General features: G+C 43.0%; 1 protein-coding gene across 2 annotated transcripts in view; it reads left to right on the top strand.

The window, feature by feature from the left end:
- The window catches only part of capn15 (calpain 15), an 82,397-nt gene that overhangs the window by 19,253 nt on the left and 41,266 nt on the right, over positions 1-21,878 (top strand). For both annotated transcript variants that reach the window (XM_028814278.2, XM_028814277.2), the window contains exon 2: positions 20,159-21,830. In XM_028814278.2, coding sequence (XP_028670111.1) covers positions 20,181-21,830 — 1,650 coding nt within the window. In that variant the 5' untranslated portion in view covers positions 20,159-20,180. The remainder of the gene's footprint in view (positions 1-20,158; positions 21,831-21,878) is intronic.

Genomic DNA, 21,878 nt, shown 5'->3' with positions numbered 1-21,878 from the left:
GTCAGTTTTAGGTCAAAATGATGCTGTAGAAAGTCATTTTAAGTTTATTTATAAATTAACTTTTTGTTTTTTTCTTGAATTATGTGCCATTCAGTATTCATCCGCCTCAAAATTGTAAAAGTTACTCCCATAACTTGTAGCAAGATCGCTGACATGAAGAAAATCCCATGTAGTGTCCTGATTATTTTTATATATTAATAAACTCATAAAAGGCTGCTGTAAAATTGAGCAGCAACACCTGTCACTAAATATGAAATATAAAAACATTTAACTCTTGTTTATCCTGGTTTACCTAAATTGGACTGTTACCCTAACTCACCAAGGGTCAGATTTATGAAGCTTGTATGTGAACAAAAGGACTCTCAAAATATGCATGCACACGTTTACAATCAAAAGGTGGGATTTGTCAAAGAAAACTTGATGAGACGGTGCGTAAATTTATGGCAAGCCTGACCCATCCATACTTAGCATTTCGGAGAAAGTGGGAAACAATGACACCCTCAGTCAAGTAGGGAAATGCATCTAAACCAGCAGCGTAAAAATATATATCACAGAGCCATTGTTTTAATATGCTTTGGAGTGACAAACACATTAAAGATTAAAAGTGATGGATATGATGTAAAGGCTGTATTCTAGTTCACTTTTAAGAGGGTCAGTGCTGCGAGTCTACACAGAAGAACTTTTTTTGTTTTTTTCTCCGTTTATATTGGCAACTTGTTTTCACTTCTCTGGGTAAGGAACGAAAAGACACAGGCGTGATTCACTCCCTGCATACAGAAGGCTCTAAATCTCTTGCTGCATAGTGGCTTGTGTAGCGCTGCTTGAAACTATGCAAATGGCCATATATGAAGACATAGAGTTTATTGGGAGAACGTAATGATGATGGCTTATAGCTGATTTAGGCTCCCATGACCTAATGTATTTGGGACAGTTGAGGGCACCTAGCGAGAATGACGCTCCTTTTATTAAACAGTAAGCAGTGCCTATCTTCAAAGCCAAGATGAGACTGATATGTTGCAGCTCGGTGGCCTGGGTCAGGCCGTCATTTATTTTGAGGCAAAGTAGCTTTGGCAGATATGATGGTGCTGTCATGTTTTTAAGGTAACTGGCTGAACTGTCATTACAAGTGCCAGGTGTTCAGACCTAGCACCTTATGCCCTTCCCTGTCACCACACTTCAGTGCCATGCGGAGCACACCTTAGGACTCCTCAAATTCGGTTGCCATCCAGTGGGAGGCTGCAGTACTAGCCAGTGAAGTTCTGCAGTGTCGTGATTTCACGTGCATGAGGTTGATTAGCATAGTTCACATATTGTTATTTAAGTTTTAACAACTTTTGGGGTTCATGGTGTGTTCACGTATGCACATTTACAAGATGATTGTAATCTATAAAGAATAAATTGCCCCCAAAATGCTTGTATGCCAGGTTTTGTAAATATGATTTACAGTAATCCCTCCTCCATCGCGGGGGTTGCGTTCCAGAGCCACCCACGAAATAAGAAAATCCGCGAAGTAGAAACCATATGTTTATATGGTTATTTTTATATTGTCATGCTTGGGTCACAGATTTGCGCAGAAACACAGGAGGTTGTAGAGAGACAGGAACGTTATTCAAACACTGCAAACAAACATTTGTCTCTTTTTCAAAAGTTTAAACTGTGCTCCATGACAAGACAGATGACAGTTCTGTCTCACAATTAAAAGAATGCAAACATATCTTCCTCTTCAAAGGAGTGCGCGTCAGGAGCATATAAAGTCACAGAGATAGAGAAAAGCAAACAAATCAATAGGGCTGTTTGGCTTTTAAGTATGCGAAGCACCGCGGCACAAAGCTGTTGAAGGCGGCAGCTCACACCCCCTCCGTCAGGAGCAGAGAAAGAGAGAGAGAGAGAAAAACAAGCAAGCAAAAATCAATACGTGCCCTTCGAGCTTTTAAGTATGCGAAGCACCGTGCAGCATGTCGCTTCAGGAAGCAGCTGCACAAAAGATAGCAACGTGAAGATAATCTTTCAGCATTTTTAGACGAGCGTCCGTATCGTCTAGGTGTGCGAACAGCCCCCCTGCTCAATCCCCATACGTCAGGATCACAGATAGTCAACGCAAGAGAGAGAGAAAAGTAAGCTGGGTAGCTTCTCAGCCATCTGCCAATAGTGTCCCTTGTATGAAATCAACTGGGCAAACCAACTGAGGAAGCATGTACCAGAAATTAAAAGACCCATTGTTCGCAGAAATCCGTGAACCAGCAAAAAATCCGCGATATATATTTAAATATGCTTACATATAAAATCCGCGATGGAGTGAAGCCGCGAAAGGCGAAGCGCGATATAGCGAGGGATCATTGTATCTGCTGAAGGCATTTTCCTGTTTTTTGACATAAGAATATTTCAATGCTCTGTTCCACATAAAGTGTTATAAATGAACCCCCAGGTTCCATTGTGGTTTTGGATGAACGACCCGTTCTTCTCATGTCATCTGCTACAACTTACATCCCCATTGTCTTTGGTCTTCATCTTGAGCACCATGATACTACTCCTCTTCACAAGCCTAGACCTGCTCACTCCGTTTCTCCACCTAATATTCCCCATCACTCCTTACCCTCAGTTATGTGGTTGTCTTCTTCTACCTCAGAGAAACTGTGAATCGTAAACTTATTATCTTAATCCTTTCTAACTTTGGTCACGTCTTACTCCCACTTTGATCCTCACATAGGCTGCGTAAGCTTCTCCTTGCAATGTCAGCGGGAGGGGAGGCTCCAGCCACACACGGCTCACTCGCCACCTCCAAGCACATCCCCATAGCTGAAAGTAGGTTCTTACTTTATCTGAAACAATCTCACGACCCTAATTTATGTTTTACCAGTACAGTTCCTAAAAGTCTTTATGGTTTTAAGAGGAAAGCACCCTGTGTATAGTAAAAGGAAACAAATGCAGGCCAAGTATTCATTTATAAATGTGACAATAAATAAAAGTGGTGTGCGAGCACAAGTAATTAAATGTGTCATGACATGTGTTTTTTGTTGCTTATTTCTTTATGTATTTAGTTAGTTTATTTTTTCCTTGACACGGCACACACCATGAAATACGAAGTGAAGTAAAAGCCTTCATTTTTCACCTGTATAAGTTGAGAGGGTGGGCTCCAGCCAGTTTGTTGTTGGAGGAGTGCGCACAAATCTTTGGCCATCGAGGGTGACATGTATAGGCGGCAGATACAGACCCCTAAGAAGATGACAAATTCTGGGCAACTTTTTCTTGCACTCATGCCCACCGTAGATGTGCCCAGGCAGAGCTCCGAGCGTGCGCTTTGCTTAACTTGGGAATCCTGTGGCTCCTAGGCGTGTTGTAAAGTTGAGTGTGCGCCCCTGGCTACCGACGATTCACCAGTCAAAACGCAGCACGGTTTTTGGTTCAAGCCATATTTTATGGTGCATGCAGTGTTACTGAAATAAGTAAAGAAATCATTAAATAAATACACAAGGGAATAGGTGACAATAACGCATTTCATGAGACATTTAATTGTTTATGCTCACGTTCAGTGCGTTGTTTATGCATTTATTGATTCTCGTCATAATTTCATTTTGCTTGCAGTGTTCCTCCATATGCCACTTAGGTCATTCTGCCTACGTTTTCAATGTCTAATGTTGTAAAGGTTGAAAATCTCGGGTATCGCATTTAAATGTATTGTGTACATTAATGTCTTCCTGTAGTGCAAAAATAAATATGCATGATAAAGCAATTTTTATCGGACCAGTCTTAAAGCAGAAAGTGGAAGTATACGGCATTGCCCAAGCAAAAGAAACCATAAATTATTGAGTAACAGGAGACACCCATCACACATGATAATTCAAAATTGAATAAAATGAACATTTCATAGTTTTGGTTTTTAATTGGTGAAGGTGCCTTCAGCGTCTGGCTAATTGTGCCGTACTGCAGCAGCTTTTTTGGCTGTCAGACTGTTGTGCCCTGAGTGTGTGTGCGCCGCTGTAGCTTCTATGGGGGTCTGACCGACTTGCTGTGAATGCTAAAGCCCCCTCATCCTTTCAGCATTCTGAAAAGACATTCTTCTTCTTTTTCTAATGTTTTGTTTGTTGTCATTATTAAAGCTTAAGACTTTTAGGACTTATGAGATGATGGACATGAACCACTGACCCCTAATCCTAACCCTGCATATAGAGACGGACGCACGCTCGCTCGCTGTGTGTTGTGTACTGTTATTAGGAGTCTTTGTTAAGTCGATGTTAGGCCTTTCAGAACCCCCTCAGGCTGGGTAACACCTAACTGTTAGAATCAGTTTGCAAAAGTTTACAGCATTCACTTTATAAAGACCAATGACATCTGTTTTTGCCAATCCTCAGGTGTAATAAGATACTCCTTTGTCACCAGTGGTACTGCTTTAAAGCTTTCCTCCTTCATTTTTATCAAAGTTCGTTCATTTTCACTGCTGGTGACACCTTTCGTTAGAAGTAAACAAGTAAGCCCTAGCGAATTGGAAATCCTAGAATGGCAATCAGTTTCTGTTCTGTCCGATATGTGGATGGATGACATATCATGGAGGGCGGGTGCGTCTGGGGAAATGTCATTTAATCCAATAAGCATATCTGTACTAAAGCGGTTTCGTTTTGTGGAGACGTGAGTCTGTTACCTTCGCTGACACCGACTGCTTGAACAGGTTGTGTTGTTTGCGGGCCACCTACTGACTCTGGGAAGCCGCCACGCCTGACTGTGGGGCAAGCGCCACAGCGCAATATGCACCTCGGTGGGAAGCCGCTGCGTGAAGACATATCATGGAAGGTATATGCGGTGGTGTGGGCGGTCACATCCTGGCGTGCACACTCTACCTCAGGTGTAGTTCACAGGTCGTAGTCTCGTTTCTGTGTTTTCTTTGGTTTGAGCCGTGACTCCTTTCGCCGAGCCCTGCGCCCTGCACCCGTCACCGTTGGTTTGAGCCGTGACTCCTTTCGCAAGCGCGTTGTAACAGCATGGACCTCTGGGGATCCCGTACATCCGGTGAGCCCTGCGCCCATCCGGTTTACAACCTTCGGTTAGTAATATGGATACAGTAATCCCTCCTCCATCGCAGGGGTTGCGTTCCAGAGCCACCTGCGAAATAAGAAAATCCGCGAAGTAGAAACCATATGTTCATGTGGTTATTTTTATATATTTTAAGCCCTTCTAAACTCTCCCACACTATTATAAACATTTCCCGCACAATTATACAGCATAAACCCTTTGTATTCTCTTAGCTATTAGGTAAGATTCGTTGAAATTATGTATGTAAACACAGTTTATATACAGTAAAACCTAAATATTATTTTAAAGATATCGAGCGTCTCCGATATCACGTGTTACAGCCATTACGACAGACAGGCCACCAGCAATAAATACGTACAATGCAAGAAAAATTGTATACAATAAAATGTGTGTACAGTGACACTAAACTATGTACATGTAATAAGTACTGTACGTAGATAATTAATTATGGTTACTCACCAACAATGACACGACGACTTGTCCGATAACGATGAGTTTAATTTTACTGCATGTTTTAGTTTGGGAAAATGGTTCCAAGGTTTTAAGAGAAAATAAGCAGGCAGGAATCAGAGAGGAAAGGTCCAATACTTCAATTGTGTTTACTTGTTCAAATATAATATCAGTTACATACAATATAATAGCAATATACATGCAGATATAGGAATTGTACTATTGACTTACAGTAATTTCCCATCGGGATTAATAAAGTATCTATCTATCTATCTATCTCTATCTAATATATATATATATGACTTATACTATACTTACAGTAATATCAAAAGACCCAGAGCCATCATCCTAGACCAGTAGACTGAGGGAGCCCGCGTGTCAGTCTCGTCAGAGGATCAACTCGTGAGCCTGGTCCAATACCGGGCGGTGTGCACGTTCCCCACGGTTGAGCTTCCGAAGAAACTGAGGGCGGAACCTTCCCTTATATACCAATTGAGTGTCCTTTACCCAAAATGGCTTACGTGTAAGCAGTGTATACAGAAGTGATCAGTTTCAGCACACACCCTTCCACGGGACGCAGTATTGTTTTTCTTCTACTTGGCCCTCACTGAGATGGTGCCTAGTATCAGAAGACACACAATAACAAGCGTTGCTTACAATGAAGCCCCTCGAAGTGAAAAACAAGTACATAGCCTTGACTGTATTCCCATAACATTCTGAAACTCTTTATGAGAAGCAAGTTTTTGCACATTCTTTCGCTATCATCCCAAACATTCCAATCTTTGTAGCTGGTTTTGCACTGAAGCGACCAACCCCCCCTCTTACTCCTTTATTTCATCCCTTCTCCTGTTACAGAGAAAACCTTTTTTATTACACTGCACAACAAAGGAGAGCGTTACAGCTCTTCTAAAGGAGCCTCTTCAGGCGACTGTGTAGCACCGCCGTTGTTCTTCTTCCATCACTCTTCAATCCAAATCCCTAAAGCAGATTCCATCCAGACTACTGCCTTACAACGTCCACTTGCAACTCATTGTGCGCCCTGGTTAAAAGACACTGCGGCCGTAGATCTTATATGCTTTTCCTCCTTTTTAAATAAAAAGAATCGTGGACTCATTTATGCTGTAATGGTGTCCTGCAGCGGTGTAGCTGTTTCCTTCCTTCAACATATCCAAAACTTTTACCTTTTCTGCAATCATTTGCATCTTCTGTTGGCGCTTGTGCACGTTAATGCTGAATGAGTGAGATGAGACTTCCTGGTTAATGCAGCACTCCGTCGCTGAGCCAATCAGCAGCACACAGGAACTTAACCGCATGCTCTGATTGGGTAGCTTCTCAGTCATCCACCAATAGCGTCCCTTGTTTCAATTCAAATGCGTTTGAATTCAAATGGGCAAATCAGCTGAGGAAGCACATGTACTGTAGACCGCAGACATCCGCGAAGCAGTGAAAAATTCGCGATATATATTCACATATGCTTACATTTAAAATCCGCGATGGAGTGAAGCCACGAAAGACGAAGCGCGATATAGCGAGGGATCACTGTACTGGTATGGGAGAGACCTATGTAATGAAGGAATTGCCCTCGGAACTTAAGGCAAAGAACTAATGAGAAGTCAAGCAAAATGACACCTGTTATTAGCCAACTGAACCGATTACAATATGCAAGCTTTCGAGGTAACTGAGGCCCCATCTTCAGGCAGGTTGTAATCATGCATATGCACTCGGTTCAGTTAGCCAATTAAAGGGGTCATTTTGCTTGACTTCTCATTTTATTCATAATAGCTAACACGGTACAACACCCTAGCACTGCAAATAAAGAACTATAAACGGCGCTATGCAAAAGTCTTGGGCAGTTTAAGAAATTGGTTTTTAAACCTTGTTTTCTGAGCAGTCAGTTTGTTTGGCACATGAAAGCACTAAATAATGCATTATAATAAATACAGATACATGTTGGTAAAATTAACAAAAGTTTCTTGTGTGTTACAAAAACTTGCTGCTCTTTTGTAATATCCTGTCCTCACAGGTGGCGCAGTGGTAGTGCTGCTGCTTTGCAGTAAGGAGATTGTGGGTTCGCTTCCCTGGGTCCTCCCTGTGTGGAGAGCGCTTTGAGTACTGAGAAAAGCGCTATATAAATGTAATGAATTATTATTAATATGTTTAGAACCTCAGATGTTTGGTCTCAAAGTCTTTCCCTAATTGATGGCAGCCATTCCATAGATAGGTTAAAATTACACCCTTGATTCAAATTATTGAGATGTTGAGCTGCACCACTAGCACACACTAAGTAAATGAGAGTACTGGATGGTAACCATGAAAATGTGGCTTCATCCAGGACAGGATTACAAACGGCTAAGCTAAGACACTTTGACACAGAGTGCAGTTTTTAGATCAAGAAGCTGTAGCTCACCAGACGTGGTTTTCAAGCTGTGATGAAGAAAACTGAGAAAGCTGAAGACCCTAAAAGGTGTTACATTAGATAAGCAGAACTTAAAAGTCACTTCCTTAAGGAACAGAAGGAAGTCCTGTGAAGTGTTTGCTCAGCATCTGGCACTAAAGTCCATGCTACAAATGTGTAAAGATGTCTTCCTAGTTCCGTGATGCAGCAAAGAAATCATTTTTGGTCAAGTGCAACACGGAGAAAAGGACAAGCGCACAAAATAAACACAACGCTTAGTGCTAAAAGCAGGGGCAGAAAGTGCAAAATTGAACTCTTTGGTTCATGTAGATGCCAGTATGTCGGGAGAACAGCAGGGAGGATGTACACTGATCTTCAGGCTTCTAGGGGGGGCACGGTGGTCTGGGGGTCCACTTCAGATGAGGGTTCAAGGGACCTGATCGGAATCAATAGAATTACGACTGCTGAGAAATCCAACCAGGGTGAACATTTCTAGTTACAGTGTGTGTTTGGTTGTTTGTTTTCTCTCCCAGGGGTGGATTATTCATGATAATAAATGTAATTTTTCATAGTGATCTGTGGTTTTTTTTGTTTTTTTTTTTGCATTTTTAATGAAGTATAGAACCTTAAAATATGGAATATTCTTGTGTTCTGTACGAGTCTTATTTATAAAACTTTGCTTAGATTAGAAAGTAAAAAGTATGTGTACATCAAAAAAATAAAAATGCATACATTAAAAAAAGGGATTTATTAAAGCCTGGCACATTTGTGCGCAGTTTACTCTTTATTAATCACAATCATTTTGTAAATGTGCGTACATGAACACGCCCAGTTGCCAACCATATATGGACCATGCTAATCAGCCTCATACATGCGTTATGCAGTCCTAATGCTGTAGACCGTCACTGGCTGGTAGAGCAGCCTCCCACATAAAGCATCCAGTAGTGCGAGGCAGAAGTTCTCATTTCTAAAGTAGACGCTTGCAAAGAACCTTAATTTGGTGGCTTAAGTGCGGGTGTCGCCAAGAAGCTCAAGTATATTGAATTTCAACGTGTACTGCTGCAGTGAATGCCATGAGCTCCAGCCACACCATGCCTGAAATTAAATAAATAAAAGGTCTGATCGCTGGGCAGGAGGAGGGACAAGCACATCTACTCTCTCTCTGATTTCCATCTTTCGATTGGCATCTGTAGTTGGAGATGCCTTTTTGTGTGGCTTTACGCCAGGGCAGTCTTGACAACATGTTGGCATCACAGATGACTTGTACATTAACAGCCTGTAACTGCTTATGGATAACAAAAGCAGCTTTGTTCTCGCTAGATGCCCTAAATGCCATATCAGTACAGTAAAGTACTCCGATTATGTCAGGAAAACCGGACACTGCTGTAAATCATCTTTTTATGTTGGTAAAAACCTGTTATATGTTATACTGCTAGAATTTTTTTTTTATTGGTTCTGTTAATGTTTCGAATATTTATTTATTTTTAATTTGAATATTCAAACCTTATTTTTTTGCTTACTTTGATAGCCACCGGAATGACTAAAAAAGAAAGACAGTTTAATGAGAAATAAACTGACTTGGCAGTCCCAGTCCCAGTGAGGAATTATGCAGACATTTTTCTGTTGGTATAAAGGACCCCCAGTCGCATTTCTTGACACACTTCTGCTGAAGTAATTGGCTGAAAGTCCTCTGTGTTACTGTGTCATGGAGAGGATGTGCAGCATTGCTCAAAAAGGCACTCGGTTTTATTTTAATTCTCTCCTTTTCTACGACCTCCAGGGAGTCCAGAGTGCATCCCATAACTGAGCCTACCGTTTTTCATTCGGTGGGCCTCTCTTGAAGAGATGTTTAGCACACCACAGGGTAAAAAAAAATCCCACTGGCCATCACAGTGTGGAAGATGTCAAGGATGCCACTTCCCACATTAAAGGATGCCAGTCTTCTAAGAACAAAAGCCTGCTCTGCCCTTTCTTCTTTAGTTCTGTGTGCTCAGAGACCAGTCCAACCTGTTATTAATGTGGGCTTCCAAGTACTTGTAGGAGTGGACCACCTCCATATCCACTCTCTGAATAGTGACTGGACACAGAGGCTCTTTGGTGTGGTGAAAGTCAAAGACCATTTCCTTGTTAAGGTGCTCACAATTCTCTTTGCACCAGCAAACAAAAGTTCTCCACCGACTCCTCTCCTCTTTCTTCTCCTCTGTCTCATCCCTCCTTATCGATACGGTGCAGAATCCTCTGCGAATTTCTACAAGTGACGTGACCTACTGTTATGACTAGTAAACTCATAAATGAGAGAGTGGCAGAATGTTAACTTCAGGACTGAATTTGCTACAGCTCGTCAGCGCACATTTAACATCGGCTTTCAAGACTGTAAGTGAAAGCACCAGCTTCACAGATGATGTGCTCTACCATGAATGCAAAAACGCAATCACTGCAGCCGCATTTTGTGCTCATAATTAATAGCTTATGAATATATTAAACTACTCCAGTGCATGTTTTAGGAGTAAATGGATATCAGGACTTCAGATTTACTTCTGTCAAAAGTAAAAGCACTTCCTGTAGACAATCTGGTGGGGAATAGTCCATTTTGCTCAAGCTGGACAGTCCCATAAGCATAAACTGTTCAGTGTTAAATTATGTGGTTATGTCTTATTCTGTAGTAGTTTAAGCTGCAATGTGCCTAAATTGTCTTCAGAAAATAGGGACATTTGGCATGCGTAGCCTGTCTCGTATATGTAGATACTAGCCATGTGCGTGTTAAAGGTGTCTGTGAATGGCTCCCTGTTTAAACGCGGCTGCCAGTCGTGAACTGGGCCCTTCGTCGCTCAGCATTATGATTTTTTATAAGGGAAACAAAATTACAAAACAAAACCCTTGGACATTGATTCGATAGGAACGGCCTACTCGGAATCACTGTCCGAATAGTAATTATGTGGTGGTGGAGGAGCATTTCTGCTTCTCTCCGTTCACAGTCCGTCTCGTTTTCACGACGCTGTTGTTTCCTCTCACGATCTCTTCTCAACCTTTCTCCAATCTCGCAGGTTGCTTTGTGGCAATCCAAAGAGTAAGGCAATATACACGGAGCAATGGTTATAAAAGGGGGACACATAGGTATCCAGGCTCTTTAAAGCATAAATAGGGATCACTTCACTGACATTTGAGCAAGCCAGGGTACAACTGTGAGACGTGCAGCACTCACCGGCTACAACATAACAATAATAATTTCTGGAACAATCTCATTCTCTAACCAGGCCTCAGGAGCTAACCAGCGTAACACTGTCCACCACCCCTTTCGTTATTCCGGCACATTGTTGACATCCGTGAGTAACAACAACGTACTACACTGGAAGGTGGTCTACGCATGCGTGGGATTCGCGGACAAACAAAGATCAAGATCCAAATGAAGATTATATATAAAGATTAGTTAATTTAAAGCACAACAATTTGTTTAGTTTGGATGTCTGTGTTTTGAGGTGTGACTGGAGTACTACAGTCTTCAGTACTATAAGCCTGGAGGAGATTCTTAATGCAATGCCTATGTTTTAGCTGTCTCTCTACTGCCATCTAGTGCTTCTTCTTCTAATTCATTCACGGACAAACAAAGATCAAGATCCAAATGAAGATTATATATAGAGATTTTTTTATATTTGGCATGTCTTTGAATTGAATTTCAGTTGACAAAACTTTAAACTATCAATAATTCACAATTCATTTCTGAAAGCAGATTTAAAGTTTTAAAAAATTCTTTTCGTAAACTGTGGATATTAACCAGAACAGCAGGTAAGTTTGTGCATATGGCCAAGAATATAATGTTCCCATAATTCTCTTGGCGTTGTAATGGTGTTGAGGAGCACCTTAACAGCTTGTAACTTGATGTAAATGCTTCGATTAATGACCGTATAAACAATCCAATTTGAGTTTTGACTTTGTGTGGCCCTTTCAGTTATACAGTATAGTAGGTTACGACTACACATTGCAGGATAGCCGACTGTACTTGTACTTTTGTGGCCTGCTGCGTTTGTCTAAAGCCGGCACCCTGACTGAGCTTTGCTTTTGTATTTTTGTCAAATGACTTCTGAGGGTTTTCAGGTTTTTTCTTTTGTTTTTGTTTTTTTTTCCCCATATATTTTGATTTTTAAACAAGTTTATAATTTGATTACACATTCTTTTCAAACAACAAGCACACAATAAAGTGACCATACATTTGGTCACTCTTTCAGTGATGAAGATGTGCACATCCTGGACAGGGAGGAACACTGGTTTGAGCGAGGAGTCAAGGAGGCCATTTAAGTGAAAAGGGAACAACCATCTCTGGACCGAGAAGGGGGCCTAAGGGTACATCTTTCACCATCTTACAATTCTGTGATTGCAGCCATTCCCCAACTCTCTGTGAATGGCACTCCTGGCCATTGATCAGTGGACAATTTGTATATCATTGATCACACGGCCCATTGTTGAGCATGCACCGAGACAGAAAATAAAGTATCCTTTCTTTTTGAGATTGTTTCTGTTATACTCTGTGTACGGTGCTCTGCATAATTTACAAAAACTTTAATGGAATTTATATTTAACACAGAAAAGGAAGGTTCCCTTTGCTTCTGAGGTCACATGACATGTAGTCAATGGCAAACCATTCATACTTGCCCAAGGAATGCACCAGACATTTTGTCTACAACAATTTCTAATGTAAAAGGAAATATTTATTGTGATTGTGCACAGGCAGACGCTTCCCAAGGCACTTGTATTGAGAATTTCATTTACAATCCAGGGTGGGAAAAATCTCCCCAAGTCCGACTTACCTACATGGAAACCAACTAAAGAGGTATGAAGACTAGCCCCACTGTCTGGTGGTGTTTGAACCCTGGTTTAATTTGTTCAGCTGTTTGACATCCACATTTTCATTTTTGGTTGGATTGACAGTTAAAAAGAAATATAAGTACCTCGCTAGGCTTTGACAAAGGAAAACAGTTCAACTTATAAACTTTAATAACACAAATTAACAAGAATACCAAAAATTCAAGCACTTACAATAAAGCTGAAATGAAGTAATTAATACACATCAACAATCGGCCTGCCATACATTTGGAAGCGAGCAGTCGCACTTCTTGCTCCCCACCAGCTTTAACTTGACGTTTTTTTGTTTTGTTTTTTTGTTCAGATTTGGGAGTGAAGCCCCCACTTGCAGAGGCTGTCATTTCATCTGCTGACTTGCCTCTTTGTGGCTGGAAATGCTTTGTCTGTGTAACTTAATTAAACGATGGCTTTATGTTCATGCAGTTAAATGCTTATTAAGCTAAGCCTTGGTTTGATATTTTGACTTGAAGGTGGTAAGAGCTGCAGGAATAATGCGATTTTTTTTTTTTTTTTGAAAGACAGCAAACCATAGGATTAGTGGCCCAGATGTGGCCACAGAGTACAAGGTTAGTCATTGGGAGGCTGAAAGCACTAATAGGCAAGAAGATGCATCAATAATCAAGAGCTGACTTGGAAAACATTCACCTGAAGCAATGGACACACATAACCATAAGATTGAAGAGAAAGAATCCACGTTGGGAACTAAAATGCACGTCTTATGAAGAGCTGCCTGCTCGGCTTGGAAGCTCAGCTATGGATTTAAACCACGGATGTCGAAGTCCTGGCCTGGAGGTTCCACAGTGGCCGCAGCTTTTCATTCTAACCCTTTTCCTAATCAGTGACCAGGTTTTAGTGCTAATTAATTAACTTCTTTTCCCTTCAGTTTAATAGCCCTGTTTGTAAGGATTCAGTCCTCTGAATTGATTTCTTTTCATCATTAAACGGTAGCCAAATAGAAATGAGACATGAAACGAGCTGACAGGTAAATTGGGGCTTCAAACTCCAACCAGGTTCTTAATGAGAGGCCGATTCTTGCTGTTAATTAAACCCGATATTTAATTCCACAGCTTGTCTGCTGTAGCCGAATGAGAGCAGCAACATTTCCAAAACTGTTGATTTTTTGTTTTTTCTAAGAACACAGTCAAAATGTTTTGGAGATCAACCTTGGTGAGAACTTCACCTTTCTTTATTTCCACATATTGTGTGATGGGCACAAGTTAGCTGGTCATGTGGCGGCTCGTTTTGTGTCTTATTATTGTTTGGCTGCTAAATAAGTAAAAAGAAACGACTAAGGGGCCCGAGTCAGTTAAGTAAAACTAAAGCAAAACTGGTCACTAACTAAGAAGATGGTTAGAATGAAAACCTACAGCCACTGCGGCCCACCAGGACCAGAGTTGGACACCCCTGATTTAAACTGAAGGATTTTGATGGCAAAACCAACATCAGATTCTGCATTGCCTCACCAGGGAGTAGTCATGTTGACTTTTTATGTCTTGCCTAGTGCTGTCATGGCCCCTCAATGACTGCACAAGATGAGGCGATTATACCAAACAAATGCTATTTTAATCAAAGGGTCTTGTGACGTGAATAATTCTAGGCCATACATATACTGTTTTGCCCATAGTAGTTTTCCTTGTGGGTTACAATCAGTTACCAGTGACAAATATTGATTTGGTGGTTCTAATTTGCCGTGTGTGTAGGTGAATGTATATGGGCTGGCTCCTGCCGTGTATCCATTACCACCATGATAGGCCCCCGCTGCAGTGTGATCTTAATTTGGTTTGGCACATTATTGAATAAAAGCCGGGCGGCATGGTGGCGCAGTGGTAGCGCTGCTGCCTCGCAGTTAGGGGACCCTGTGTTCGGATTCAGCGGGTTGGAAAATGGATGGATGAATAAAAGCCTTTGTTTAATTATGATTTGGAAGTCTGAATTTATAAGCTATTGTAACACCCAGCCTTCTCCAATCGCTGTTTCACACCTGCAAGAATTTGGCCTTTATAAGAAAATTTGGGTAGTAATTACAGTAATTCTTTAAAAAAAAATAATAATAATAATAATAAACCCGACTTTAATTGGAATGGAAAAAGGTATAATTATTGTTTGAATGAAGTTATCAATTAATTATTTCTTAAACTGTTTCAGGACATTAAGGAACTTGTCAGGGAGGCCCTGCGTTTCATGATTTCTCTGAAATGAATGTTTGCTGCCTGTCCTTCAGAGACTTGGGCATCCAGCAGTGCAGTGGATGTTCTTCAGCAGTCAACTGCAAGTCATTTCCAAACCTGCCGACTGTTTCTGTGCTTCCTGGTGATAAGCCAGAGAGCACCGAGGGCTTATCTTTAACTGTTTAATTTTATATAACTTGCTTTTTGGTTTTAAATTATGTTTTCTAGTTAACAGTCTTGTAGTGGCTGTAATGCTGTAGTCTGCCTTTTTTTGATAATATAAAGGAGTTTGTATCAAATTTTTAAATTTTAAAATTATCGTGCACTTAGAAATCAACTTGTGCGCTTTGTTTCTTAAACTACTTATTACAATTTGGCTGTATTCATTTTCTTTTAAAGATCCATCCCTTCATAGTCCCTGTATTTTTACGTCAATGTAATGGTTCCTAGATAAAAAGGAATGAATTTCTGTCAAAAACATGAAATATTCTGGTTGACTCCAAACTTTTGAACAGTACTGTATTACAGGTAGTCCCCAGGTTACGGACACCCGACCTACGACTTACAAACGAGGCCACAGCTGTGACGCATGCGCCTCATTAACTGCCGCTCTACCATCTTTGGCCGGAGGACGCTGCAAGTAGTGGCTGGAGGGGTGCGATTTCGCTGCTCGCGCAGTGTAGTGTCCCTCGGGCGTCTCCCAGCGGCAAGCGAGTGGTGACTCATGGTCCATAGTCACTGGGGCCACAGCTATCGCTCGTGTGCAGGACGGAGGCTTAATGGGGCGGTTCGCTGTCCGCCCATTACGCCGCCACAGCAGCTACTGCTCCTGACTGGACACAGGCTGGATGGAGCGGTGTAGGGCGTTTCACTGCCCGTCCACTACACACGGCTCCCCCCCCCCCCCCCCCCCCCCCCCCCTAGTCGTTTTTGGTGGACGGCTGGTAATGCTGCAAGCGGTGACCCAGTTGTGGCTGAACGGAGGCCATTGAGGGTGAACAGGGCGGCGGGGGGCAGCATTGTAGTGTGCTTCAGGTGGCTGTCTGTTGAATGGGGGCGGTGGTGGGCGATTCACTACCCGCCTTTGGCCGCACCGTGTTCGTTCTCGGAGGGCGGACGCTGCTGGCAGCATACTGTAGTGGAGGTGACTGTGTGGTGGGTGGGTGGTGAACCGCCCCCCGCCGCCCCCATTCATTCTCAATAGCAAGCCTGCTGGTACTGTTACGCACATAGCAGGAAGGTGTCTCTCGTCAGTACACCAGACGTGCCTGCCTGCCGTGATAGCGTGTACAGTGCTGTGCAGAAGAGCTCATCTTAACCTTTTGTCTCTGAAACACAAATCTGCTGCAAGTGCTGGTGCTACAGTAAAGAAGAGAAGAACCATCAGCATGGAAAATAAAGTAGAAATAATAAAAAGGTCAGAGAGAGGTGAAACTCCATCATTCATTGGCAGAGCACTTGGTCACAGTCGGTCAACAATAGCATTTATTAAGATAATGAACCTGCTCCGACTCGCATACAAATTCAACTTAAGTACAAACCTACAGTCCCCATCTCGTACGTAACCCGCGGACTGCCTGTACTGTGTTGACTGAAAGCCCATAACATTCAAGACACACAGTGTGATTCATCAGGATACAATTCAGCACCCTAACCTGTTCAAGTTTGGGTTTTAAGGCTGTAACAATCCCATTGTGGCTTTTTATATTATATTATTTATTAACTAGGCATCCCCTGCGGTTTCACCTGCATAGTAGTGAAACAGGACAGCGAGGAGGGCCCCGCTCGGCTACCCACTCCTGACGTCACGCTTCCTTCCCCTCCCCTTGGCCCACAGCCACTGTCTCGGATTAGAGTGAATATATCACTCCTGCAAGCGAACTCTGGTTCTTAGCGCGATGAGAGAAGTCGCAAAATCAACCGGAATGTTCAAGCAAATTCTGGGAGAAAAAAAAAAAAAAACGAGATCTAGATCCGTTAAGTAGTTCTCTCATAAGCTAGCTAAGCGGATATAAGATACGCCCCGAGGCTGCCGCATGAGTGAGGAGGGCCCCACAGCATCTCTCTTGAATTCGCAGAAATAAATCGGCACCACACGCGAAGTATGACACTTAGCGCAATGAGAGAAGTCGCAAAATCAACCGGAATGTTCAAGCAAATTATAGAAAAAAAAAAGATCTAAAACCGTTAAGTAGTTCTCCCATGAAAAGCGGACAGACAGATAGTCGCATTGTGAAGGGGGTGGGCTGAACACGCGCTAAGGAGATGTGGACGGATCAGCTGCTGCGTGTTCTGCATGTTGCGCTGTGCGATGATCATTTAAAAGCCCGCACAGCAGCTGTCCTTTAACGTCCCACGAGACAAGGAAGTGAGACAAAAGTGTCTCTGAAAAATTGTTTGTAAGTAGGACGTGACGTGCAAGAAGTCTGACGGGACTTCAAAGTGTCTCTCCGAGATGATCATGTCTCAAACCCAAGATTTTTTTATATAATATATAGATATAATATATAGGGGCGGCACAGTGGGTAGCGCTGCTGCCTCGCAGTTGGGAGACCTGGGGACTTGGGTTCACTTCCCGGGTCCTCCCTGCGTGGAGTTTGCATGTTCTCCCCATGTCTGCGTGGGTTTCCTCCCACAGTCCAAAGACATGTAGGTTAGGTGCACTGGCAATTCTAAATTGGCCCTGGTGTGTGCTTGGTGTGTGGGTGTGTTTGTGTGTGTCCTGCGGTGTGTTGGCACCCTGCCCGGGATTGGTTCCTGCCTTGTGCCCTGTGTTGGCTGGGATTGGCTCCAGCAGACCCCCGTGACCCTGTGTTCGGATTCAGCGGGTTGGAAAATGGATGGATGGATATATATATATAGACAGAGAGAAGAAGTTACAAACATTGTGTAACATTAAACAGAAGACAAAATTTAGAGGTCATATTTTCATCAAAAGGCTAGATGAAAAATGAATTGGTTTATGTGAAATTGGACATTTTAACACATTTTATTACAATTTACATTTCGTCATAGTAGAAGTTCCGACTCTAGTAAGCCAGTAATTGCTTCCAACTCCGATAGCTCTGGACAGAAGTTCCTCCTCAGTCTCTCTGATGTGGTCTTCACATTTCCCCGACCGCAGCACAGAGAAGAGACCGCTGTTGGGACGGCTGGTATCTCTGCTAATTTTCTTTGCCCCGGTTTGGCGTCGCTTGGTGTAGATGACCTAGAAGTTAGGAAGTGCGCTCCCAGTAATGTGTTCAGCTGACCGCACCATGTGGTCCTACTGTGTGCTGTTCCTGAATTACTGAAGTGTTTATGGCTGAGTGAAGTCAGGTGGCATGTGTTCTCTGTCTGAAAGGCCAGTCTGATAATGCACTCTGGATTTTCCAAATCTTTCAGTAAGGAAGTGTACGTATTTCTAGAAGGATGACCTACAAGTGTTGAATTATATAAGCAGTCCACTTTATTGTATATTGTTCTCTACACTTTGAAGCCATGAGCAAAGACCACGTGATGCTCAGTCTGTAAAGTATTATTAGTCTGCCTGCCATTAGCCCAGCCAAGAGAACGATGATGTGTTTCTCTATCCTGTTGGGGATGTGGAAATGCTAGTAAACTGCTATTAAATTGGCAAAGAATAACTGATTTCTATAATTAAATTTAAAAAGTTCATGCAATGTTGCAGTTGATTTGATGTGGCAGGACGGGTGCCACCCATGAAAGCATTCAGTGAAGGAGCAACAGGGGTCCATTTATTTTATAGAAGTTTAATGGAGACACCAACAGATGTAAAAAGAAATTGAAATGCACAAGACACAGTTTTAATGGTGATGACCTGGCAGACACAATTTTTGTCAGCGTTGTGCTTTTATTGAAGGGCAGAGTCGTATAGATAGATAGATAGATACTTTATTAATCCCAATGGGAAGTTCACAAATGATCATTTCAGATCAGTATGATCAGTCCTGACGACAGGAGTTTTTTCTGTGATGAAGAAATTAATTTGGAGTCCCAAGATCCATTTTGGAACCCCTGAGCAGAGGTGTTATTTGCTCTCACTTAGGGTCTACACTTAAGTCATTTACTGTGTTTATTTTCCACTGTTTCAACATACCATGTGTCAGTTTTAGCATTTTATTAATATGAAAAATATTTTAGTATCTGCAGAGTAACCGGTAGTTTAAATACATTTAAACAAAAAGGAAACATAATTCCTTCTTTTTCAATAGTTATGGGTTACATAAAAAAATAAAATGTGCTTAAGTTAAGGTGACTTAAACCGATAAAAGTAATATTTTATATGTACCCTTGGGTGATGTTATCTGTGAATTAAAGAGGCATAAAGCGTGCTGGAGCAGTCTGCAGTGGAGAGGAGCCGTCTTTGGTTTATTGCTTATCCCTCTCCTACTAGAGCATATTTATGAAATTTCATATTGGATGTTTGTGCCGAAGTTTATCTGCAGTATCTAAATTTAGTTGGAAATCAGGAATAGCGTCATGTGCTCTGCAGCTTGTCCAGGCTATGCTCTTCGAAGCGCCGGAAATTATGACACCTTAGGTGGATGCAAAATGAAGTTGGAGCACACGCGGCAGACAGGATGAGCACTTCAGGGACGCCAGTGGGTTCCACCTTATCAGCAGAATTCTTTAAATTGAAATTGTATTTGAGTTGATGGACCTCGCACTCTGACTTGGAGCAGCACTGCAGAGATTAGTCAGGCTTTGCTTGTTTGAGCGGTTTGGCCTTTCTGACATTAAATCTATCACTCTGTTGTAATTAAGGCCGTCTGATATATATTTTTTTAATATTCCTCCCTTGATCCGTTCCTTGTTTCTTAAACCTGGATGTCTTTTTAAAAAAATCCCTTGGTGGCCATAGTTGGAAGATTGCCAGTGGTGCCACCAACATCTCCCTTTCGCCCGTTTGGACAGAGCATTGAAACAGCAGAGACCTTGTGATCTTTTGAGCTCTGCATGGTGATAACGCACACTTGAAACCAAACAGAAGGTTTGAACTGTTTGTTTGTTCGTTATTTGTTCTCAAGGTCTGAAGTGAGGTAGATCTCGGAAGTATTTTCTTTTCCAAAGAAGTGCATTTTCCATTTTCTTTGAGGTTATCATTTCTATATTTGCTAAAAAGATAAGAATGTGAAACGGGGTTAAAGTTTGCTGTTGTCCATCTATAGAAGTAAGGTGGGCTTGCATTTTATAATTATCTGACATTATAAAACCATGTTGGCACTCATCTCTTTATCTCCTCTGTCTCCCCTCTGTGTAGTTATTCTCACTCCCCTGGCACCATGGCTGCAGTGGCAGGGAACAGCGAGTGGTCTTGTGGCCGCTGCACTTTCTTGAACCCAAGTGCCGCCCCTCGCTGCTCCATCTGTGAGGCTCCCCGTCAGAAGCCGGATTTCAATCGCATCCTGCGACTCAGCACCGAAGAGCAGCACTGGGCCTGCAACCGCTGCACTTTTAGCAACCCTCCTGGCATTGGTGTCTGCAAGCTGTGTGATTCTGGAGTCGGCCCTAGCACGGGAGGATCCACTGGAGCCCCTGCCCTCAATGGAGTTCTGCCTGCTCAGACCACCAACCCTGCTGATTTAAACAGCGACTCCACCACCTCGGCTGCTGCCATCTTCGAACCAAGGGGGTCAGCACCCCCTAAAGAGGACCCTAAAAGATTTGAAAGCAATGGAGAGGCTACATTGCCACAACAACTGTCTGGCTGGACTTGCCCACGATGCACTCTGCACAACACTCCTGTAGCTGTTTCTTGTTCAGCCTGTGGTGGGCCTCGTAAGCTGTCGTTACCCAAAATCCCTCCTGAAGCTCTGGTTGTCCCAGAGGTGCTAACTCCGGTGACTGGTTTTCAGATGCCAGCTTCTGGTCAGTCAGGGGGCACCACTGGACCTGATACCGAGTCTGTCTCCACAAACGTTCCAAGTGACTCTTCTGAAACACCCCATGCAGCAGCTGCACCCTCGTCTGCCTTTGTTTCGTTCTCCCCCCTGCAAAACAATCCTGTGCCCCGCAGTCGCCGAGAAGTACCACCTCAGCCTCCCCCTGCCTCTGGTCTGACACCAACTTCAGTCCCAAACACTACTTGTCCTTCAACAGTGACTCCTACCTCCTCATCCTCTGCTTGTCAACGACCCCCTAAAGGTCCCACTGGGAAGGGAGCCCAGCCACAGCAGCCGACTTCACAACCTTCAGAAGTATTCCCAGGCAAGGGCTTCAGTCCTCTAGAAGAGGAAGCCATGATGATCTGCCCAGTCCCACCACACCCTGTGAAACCCGTTTCCACTTCCAGCTCTTCCTCTTCATTAAGTTCCCAGAATTCCTGCAAATGCAACAGCTGCTCCTTCTCTAACACTACCACCTCTTCTAAGTGTGAAGCTTGCCGATGCTCGCGTGTGTCTGGTGATGTGATTGATCTCACTGGGGAGTCTGTGCGCTTCACGCCAGGTAGTCCTTCCAGCCCAGATTTTAGCACCTGGTCCTGCTCAAAGTGCACTCTTCGCAATCCCACCGGCACACACAAATGCAGTGCATGTGGGTCCTCCAAACTTCACGGCTTCCAGGACCACCACTCTCATCAGTGCCCTGCTCCGGGCTCAGCTTGCCCATCGTGTCCCTCTGGCGCAGGGATTAGCTTGGGGCCAAGAGCTGCACATAGAAAACCACAACGACACTTTCCTGCATCGACTTCCTCGTCCTCTGTGTCTTCTCTGGAAAAGGCAGGGCAGTGGGCATGCCCAGCGTGCACGTTATTAAATGACCTGAAAGCCAAATACTGTGCTGCCTGCCACACACCGCAGCAGTATTTCACTCTGCGTAAGGGTGCCAAGCCCCTGAAGAGACGCGAGAGTGTGCATGTGGAAGCCCGTCGTCAGACTGATGAAGGCGAGGCCAAGGAGCTCTGGGAAAATATTGTCACTTTCTGCCGAGAGGTAAGTAGCATGTGTGTGGGAGGGAGTTTAGAGTCTACTTGGTTAGTA

The sequence above is a fragment of the Erpetoichthys calabaricus genome, chromosome 11 (genome assembly GCF_900747795.2).
Source record: "Erpetoichthys calabaricus chromosome 11, fErpCal1.3, whole genome shotgun sequence".
Classification (NCBI taxonomy): domain Eukaryota; kingdom Metazoa; phylum Chordata; class Cladistia; order Polypteriformes; family Polypteridae; genus Erpetoichthys; species Erpetoichthys calabaricus.
The sequence above is the reverse complement of the archived record's forward strand: the minus strand, read 5'-3'. Positions and strand labels throughout refer to the sequence as shown.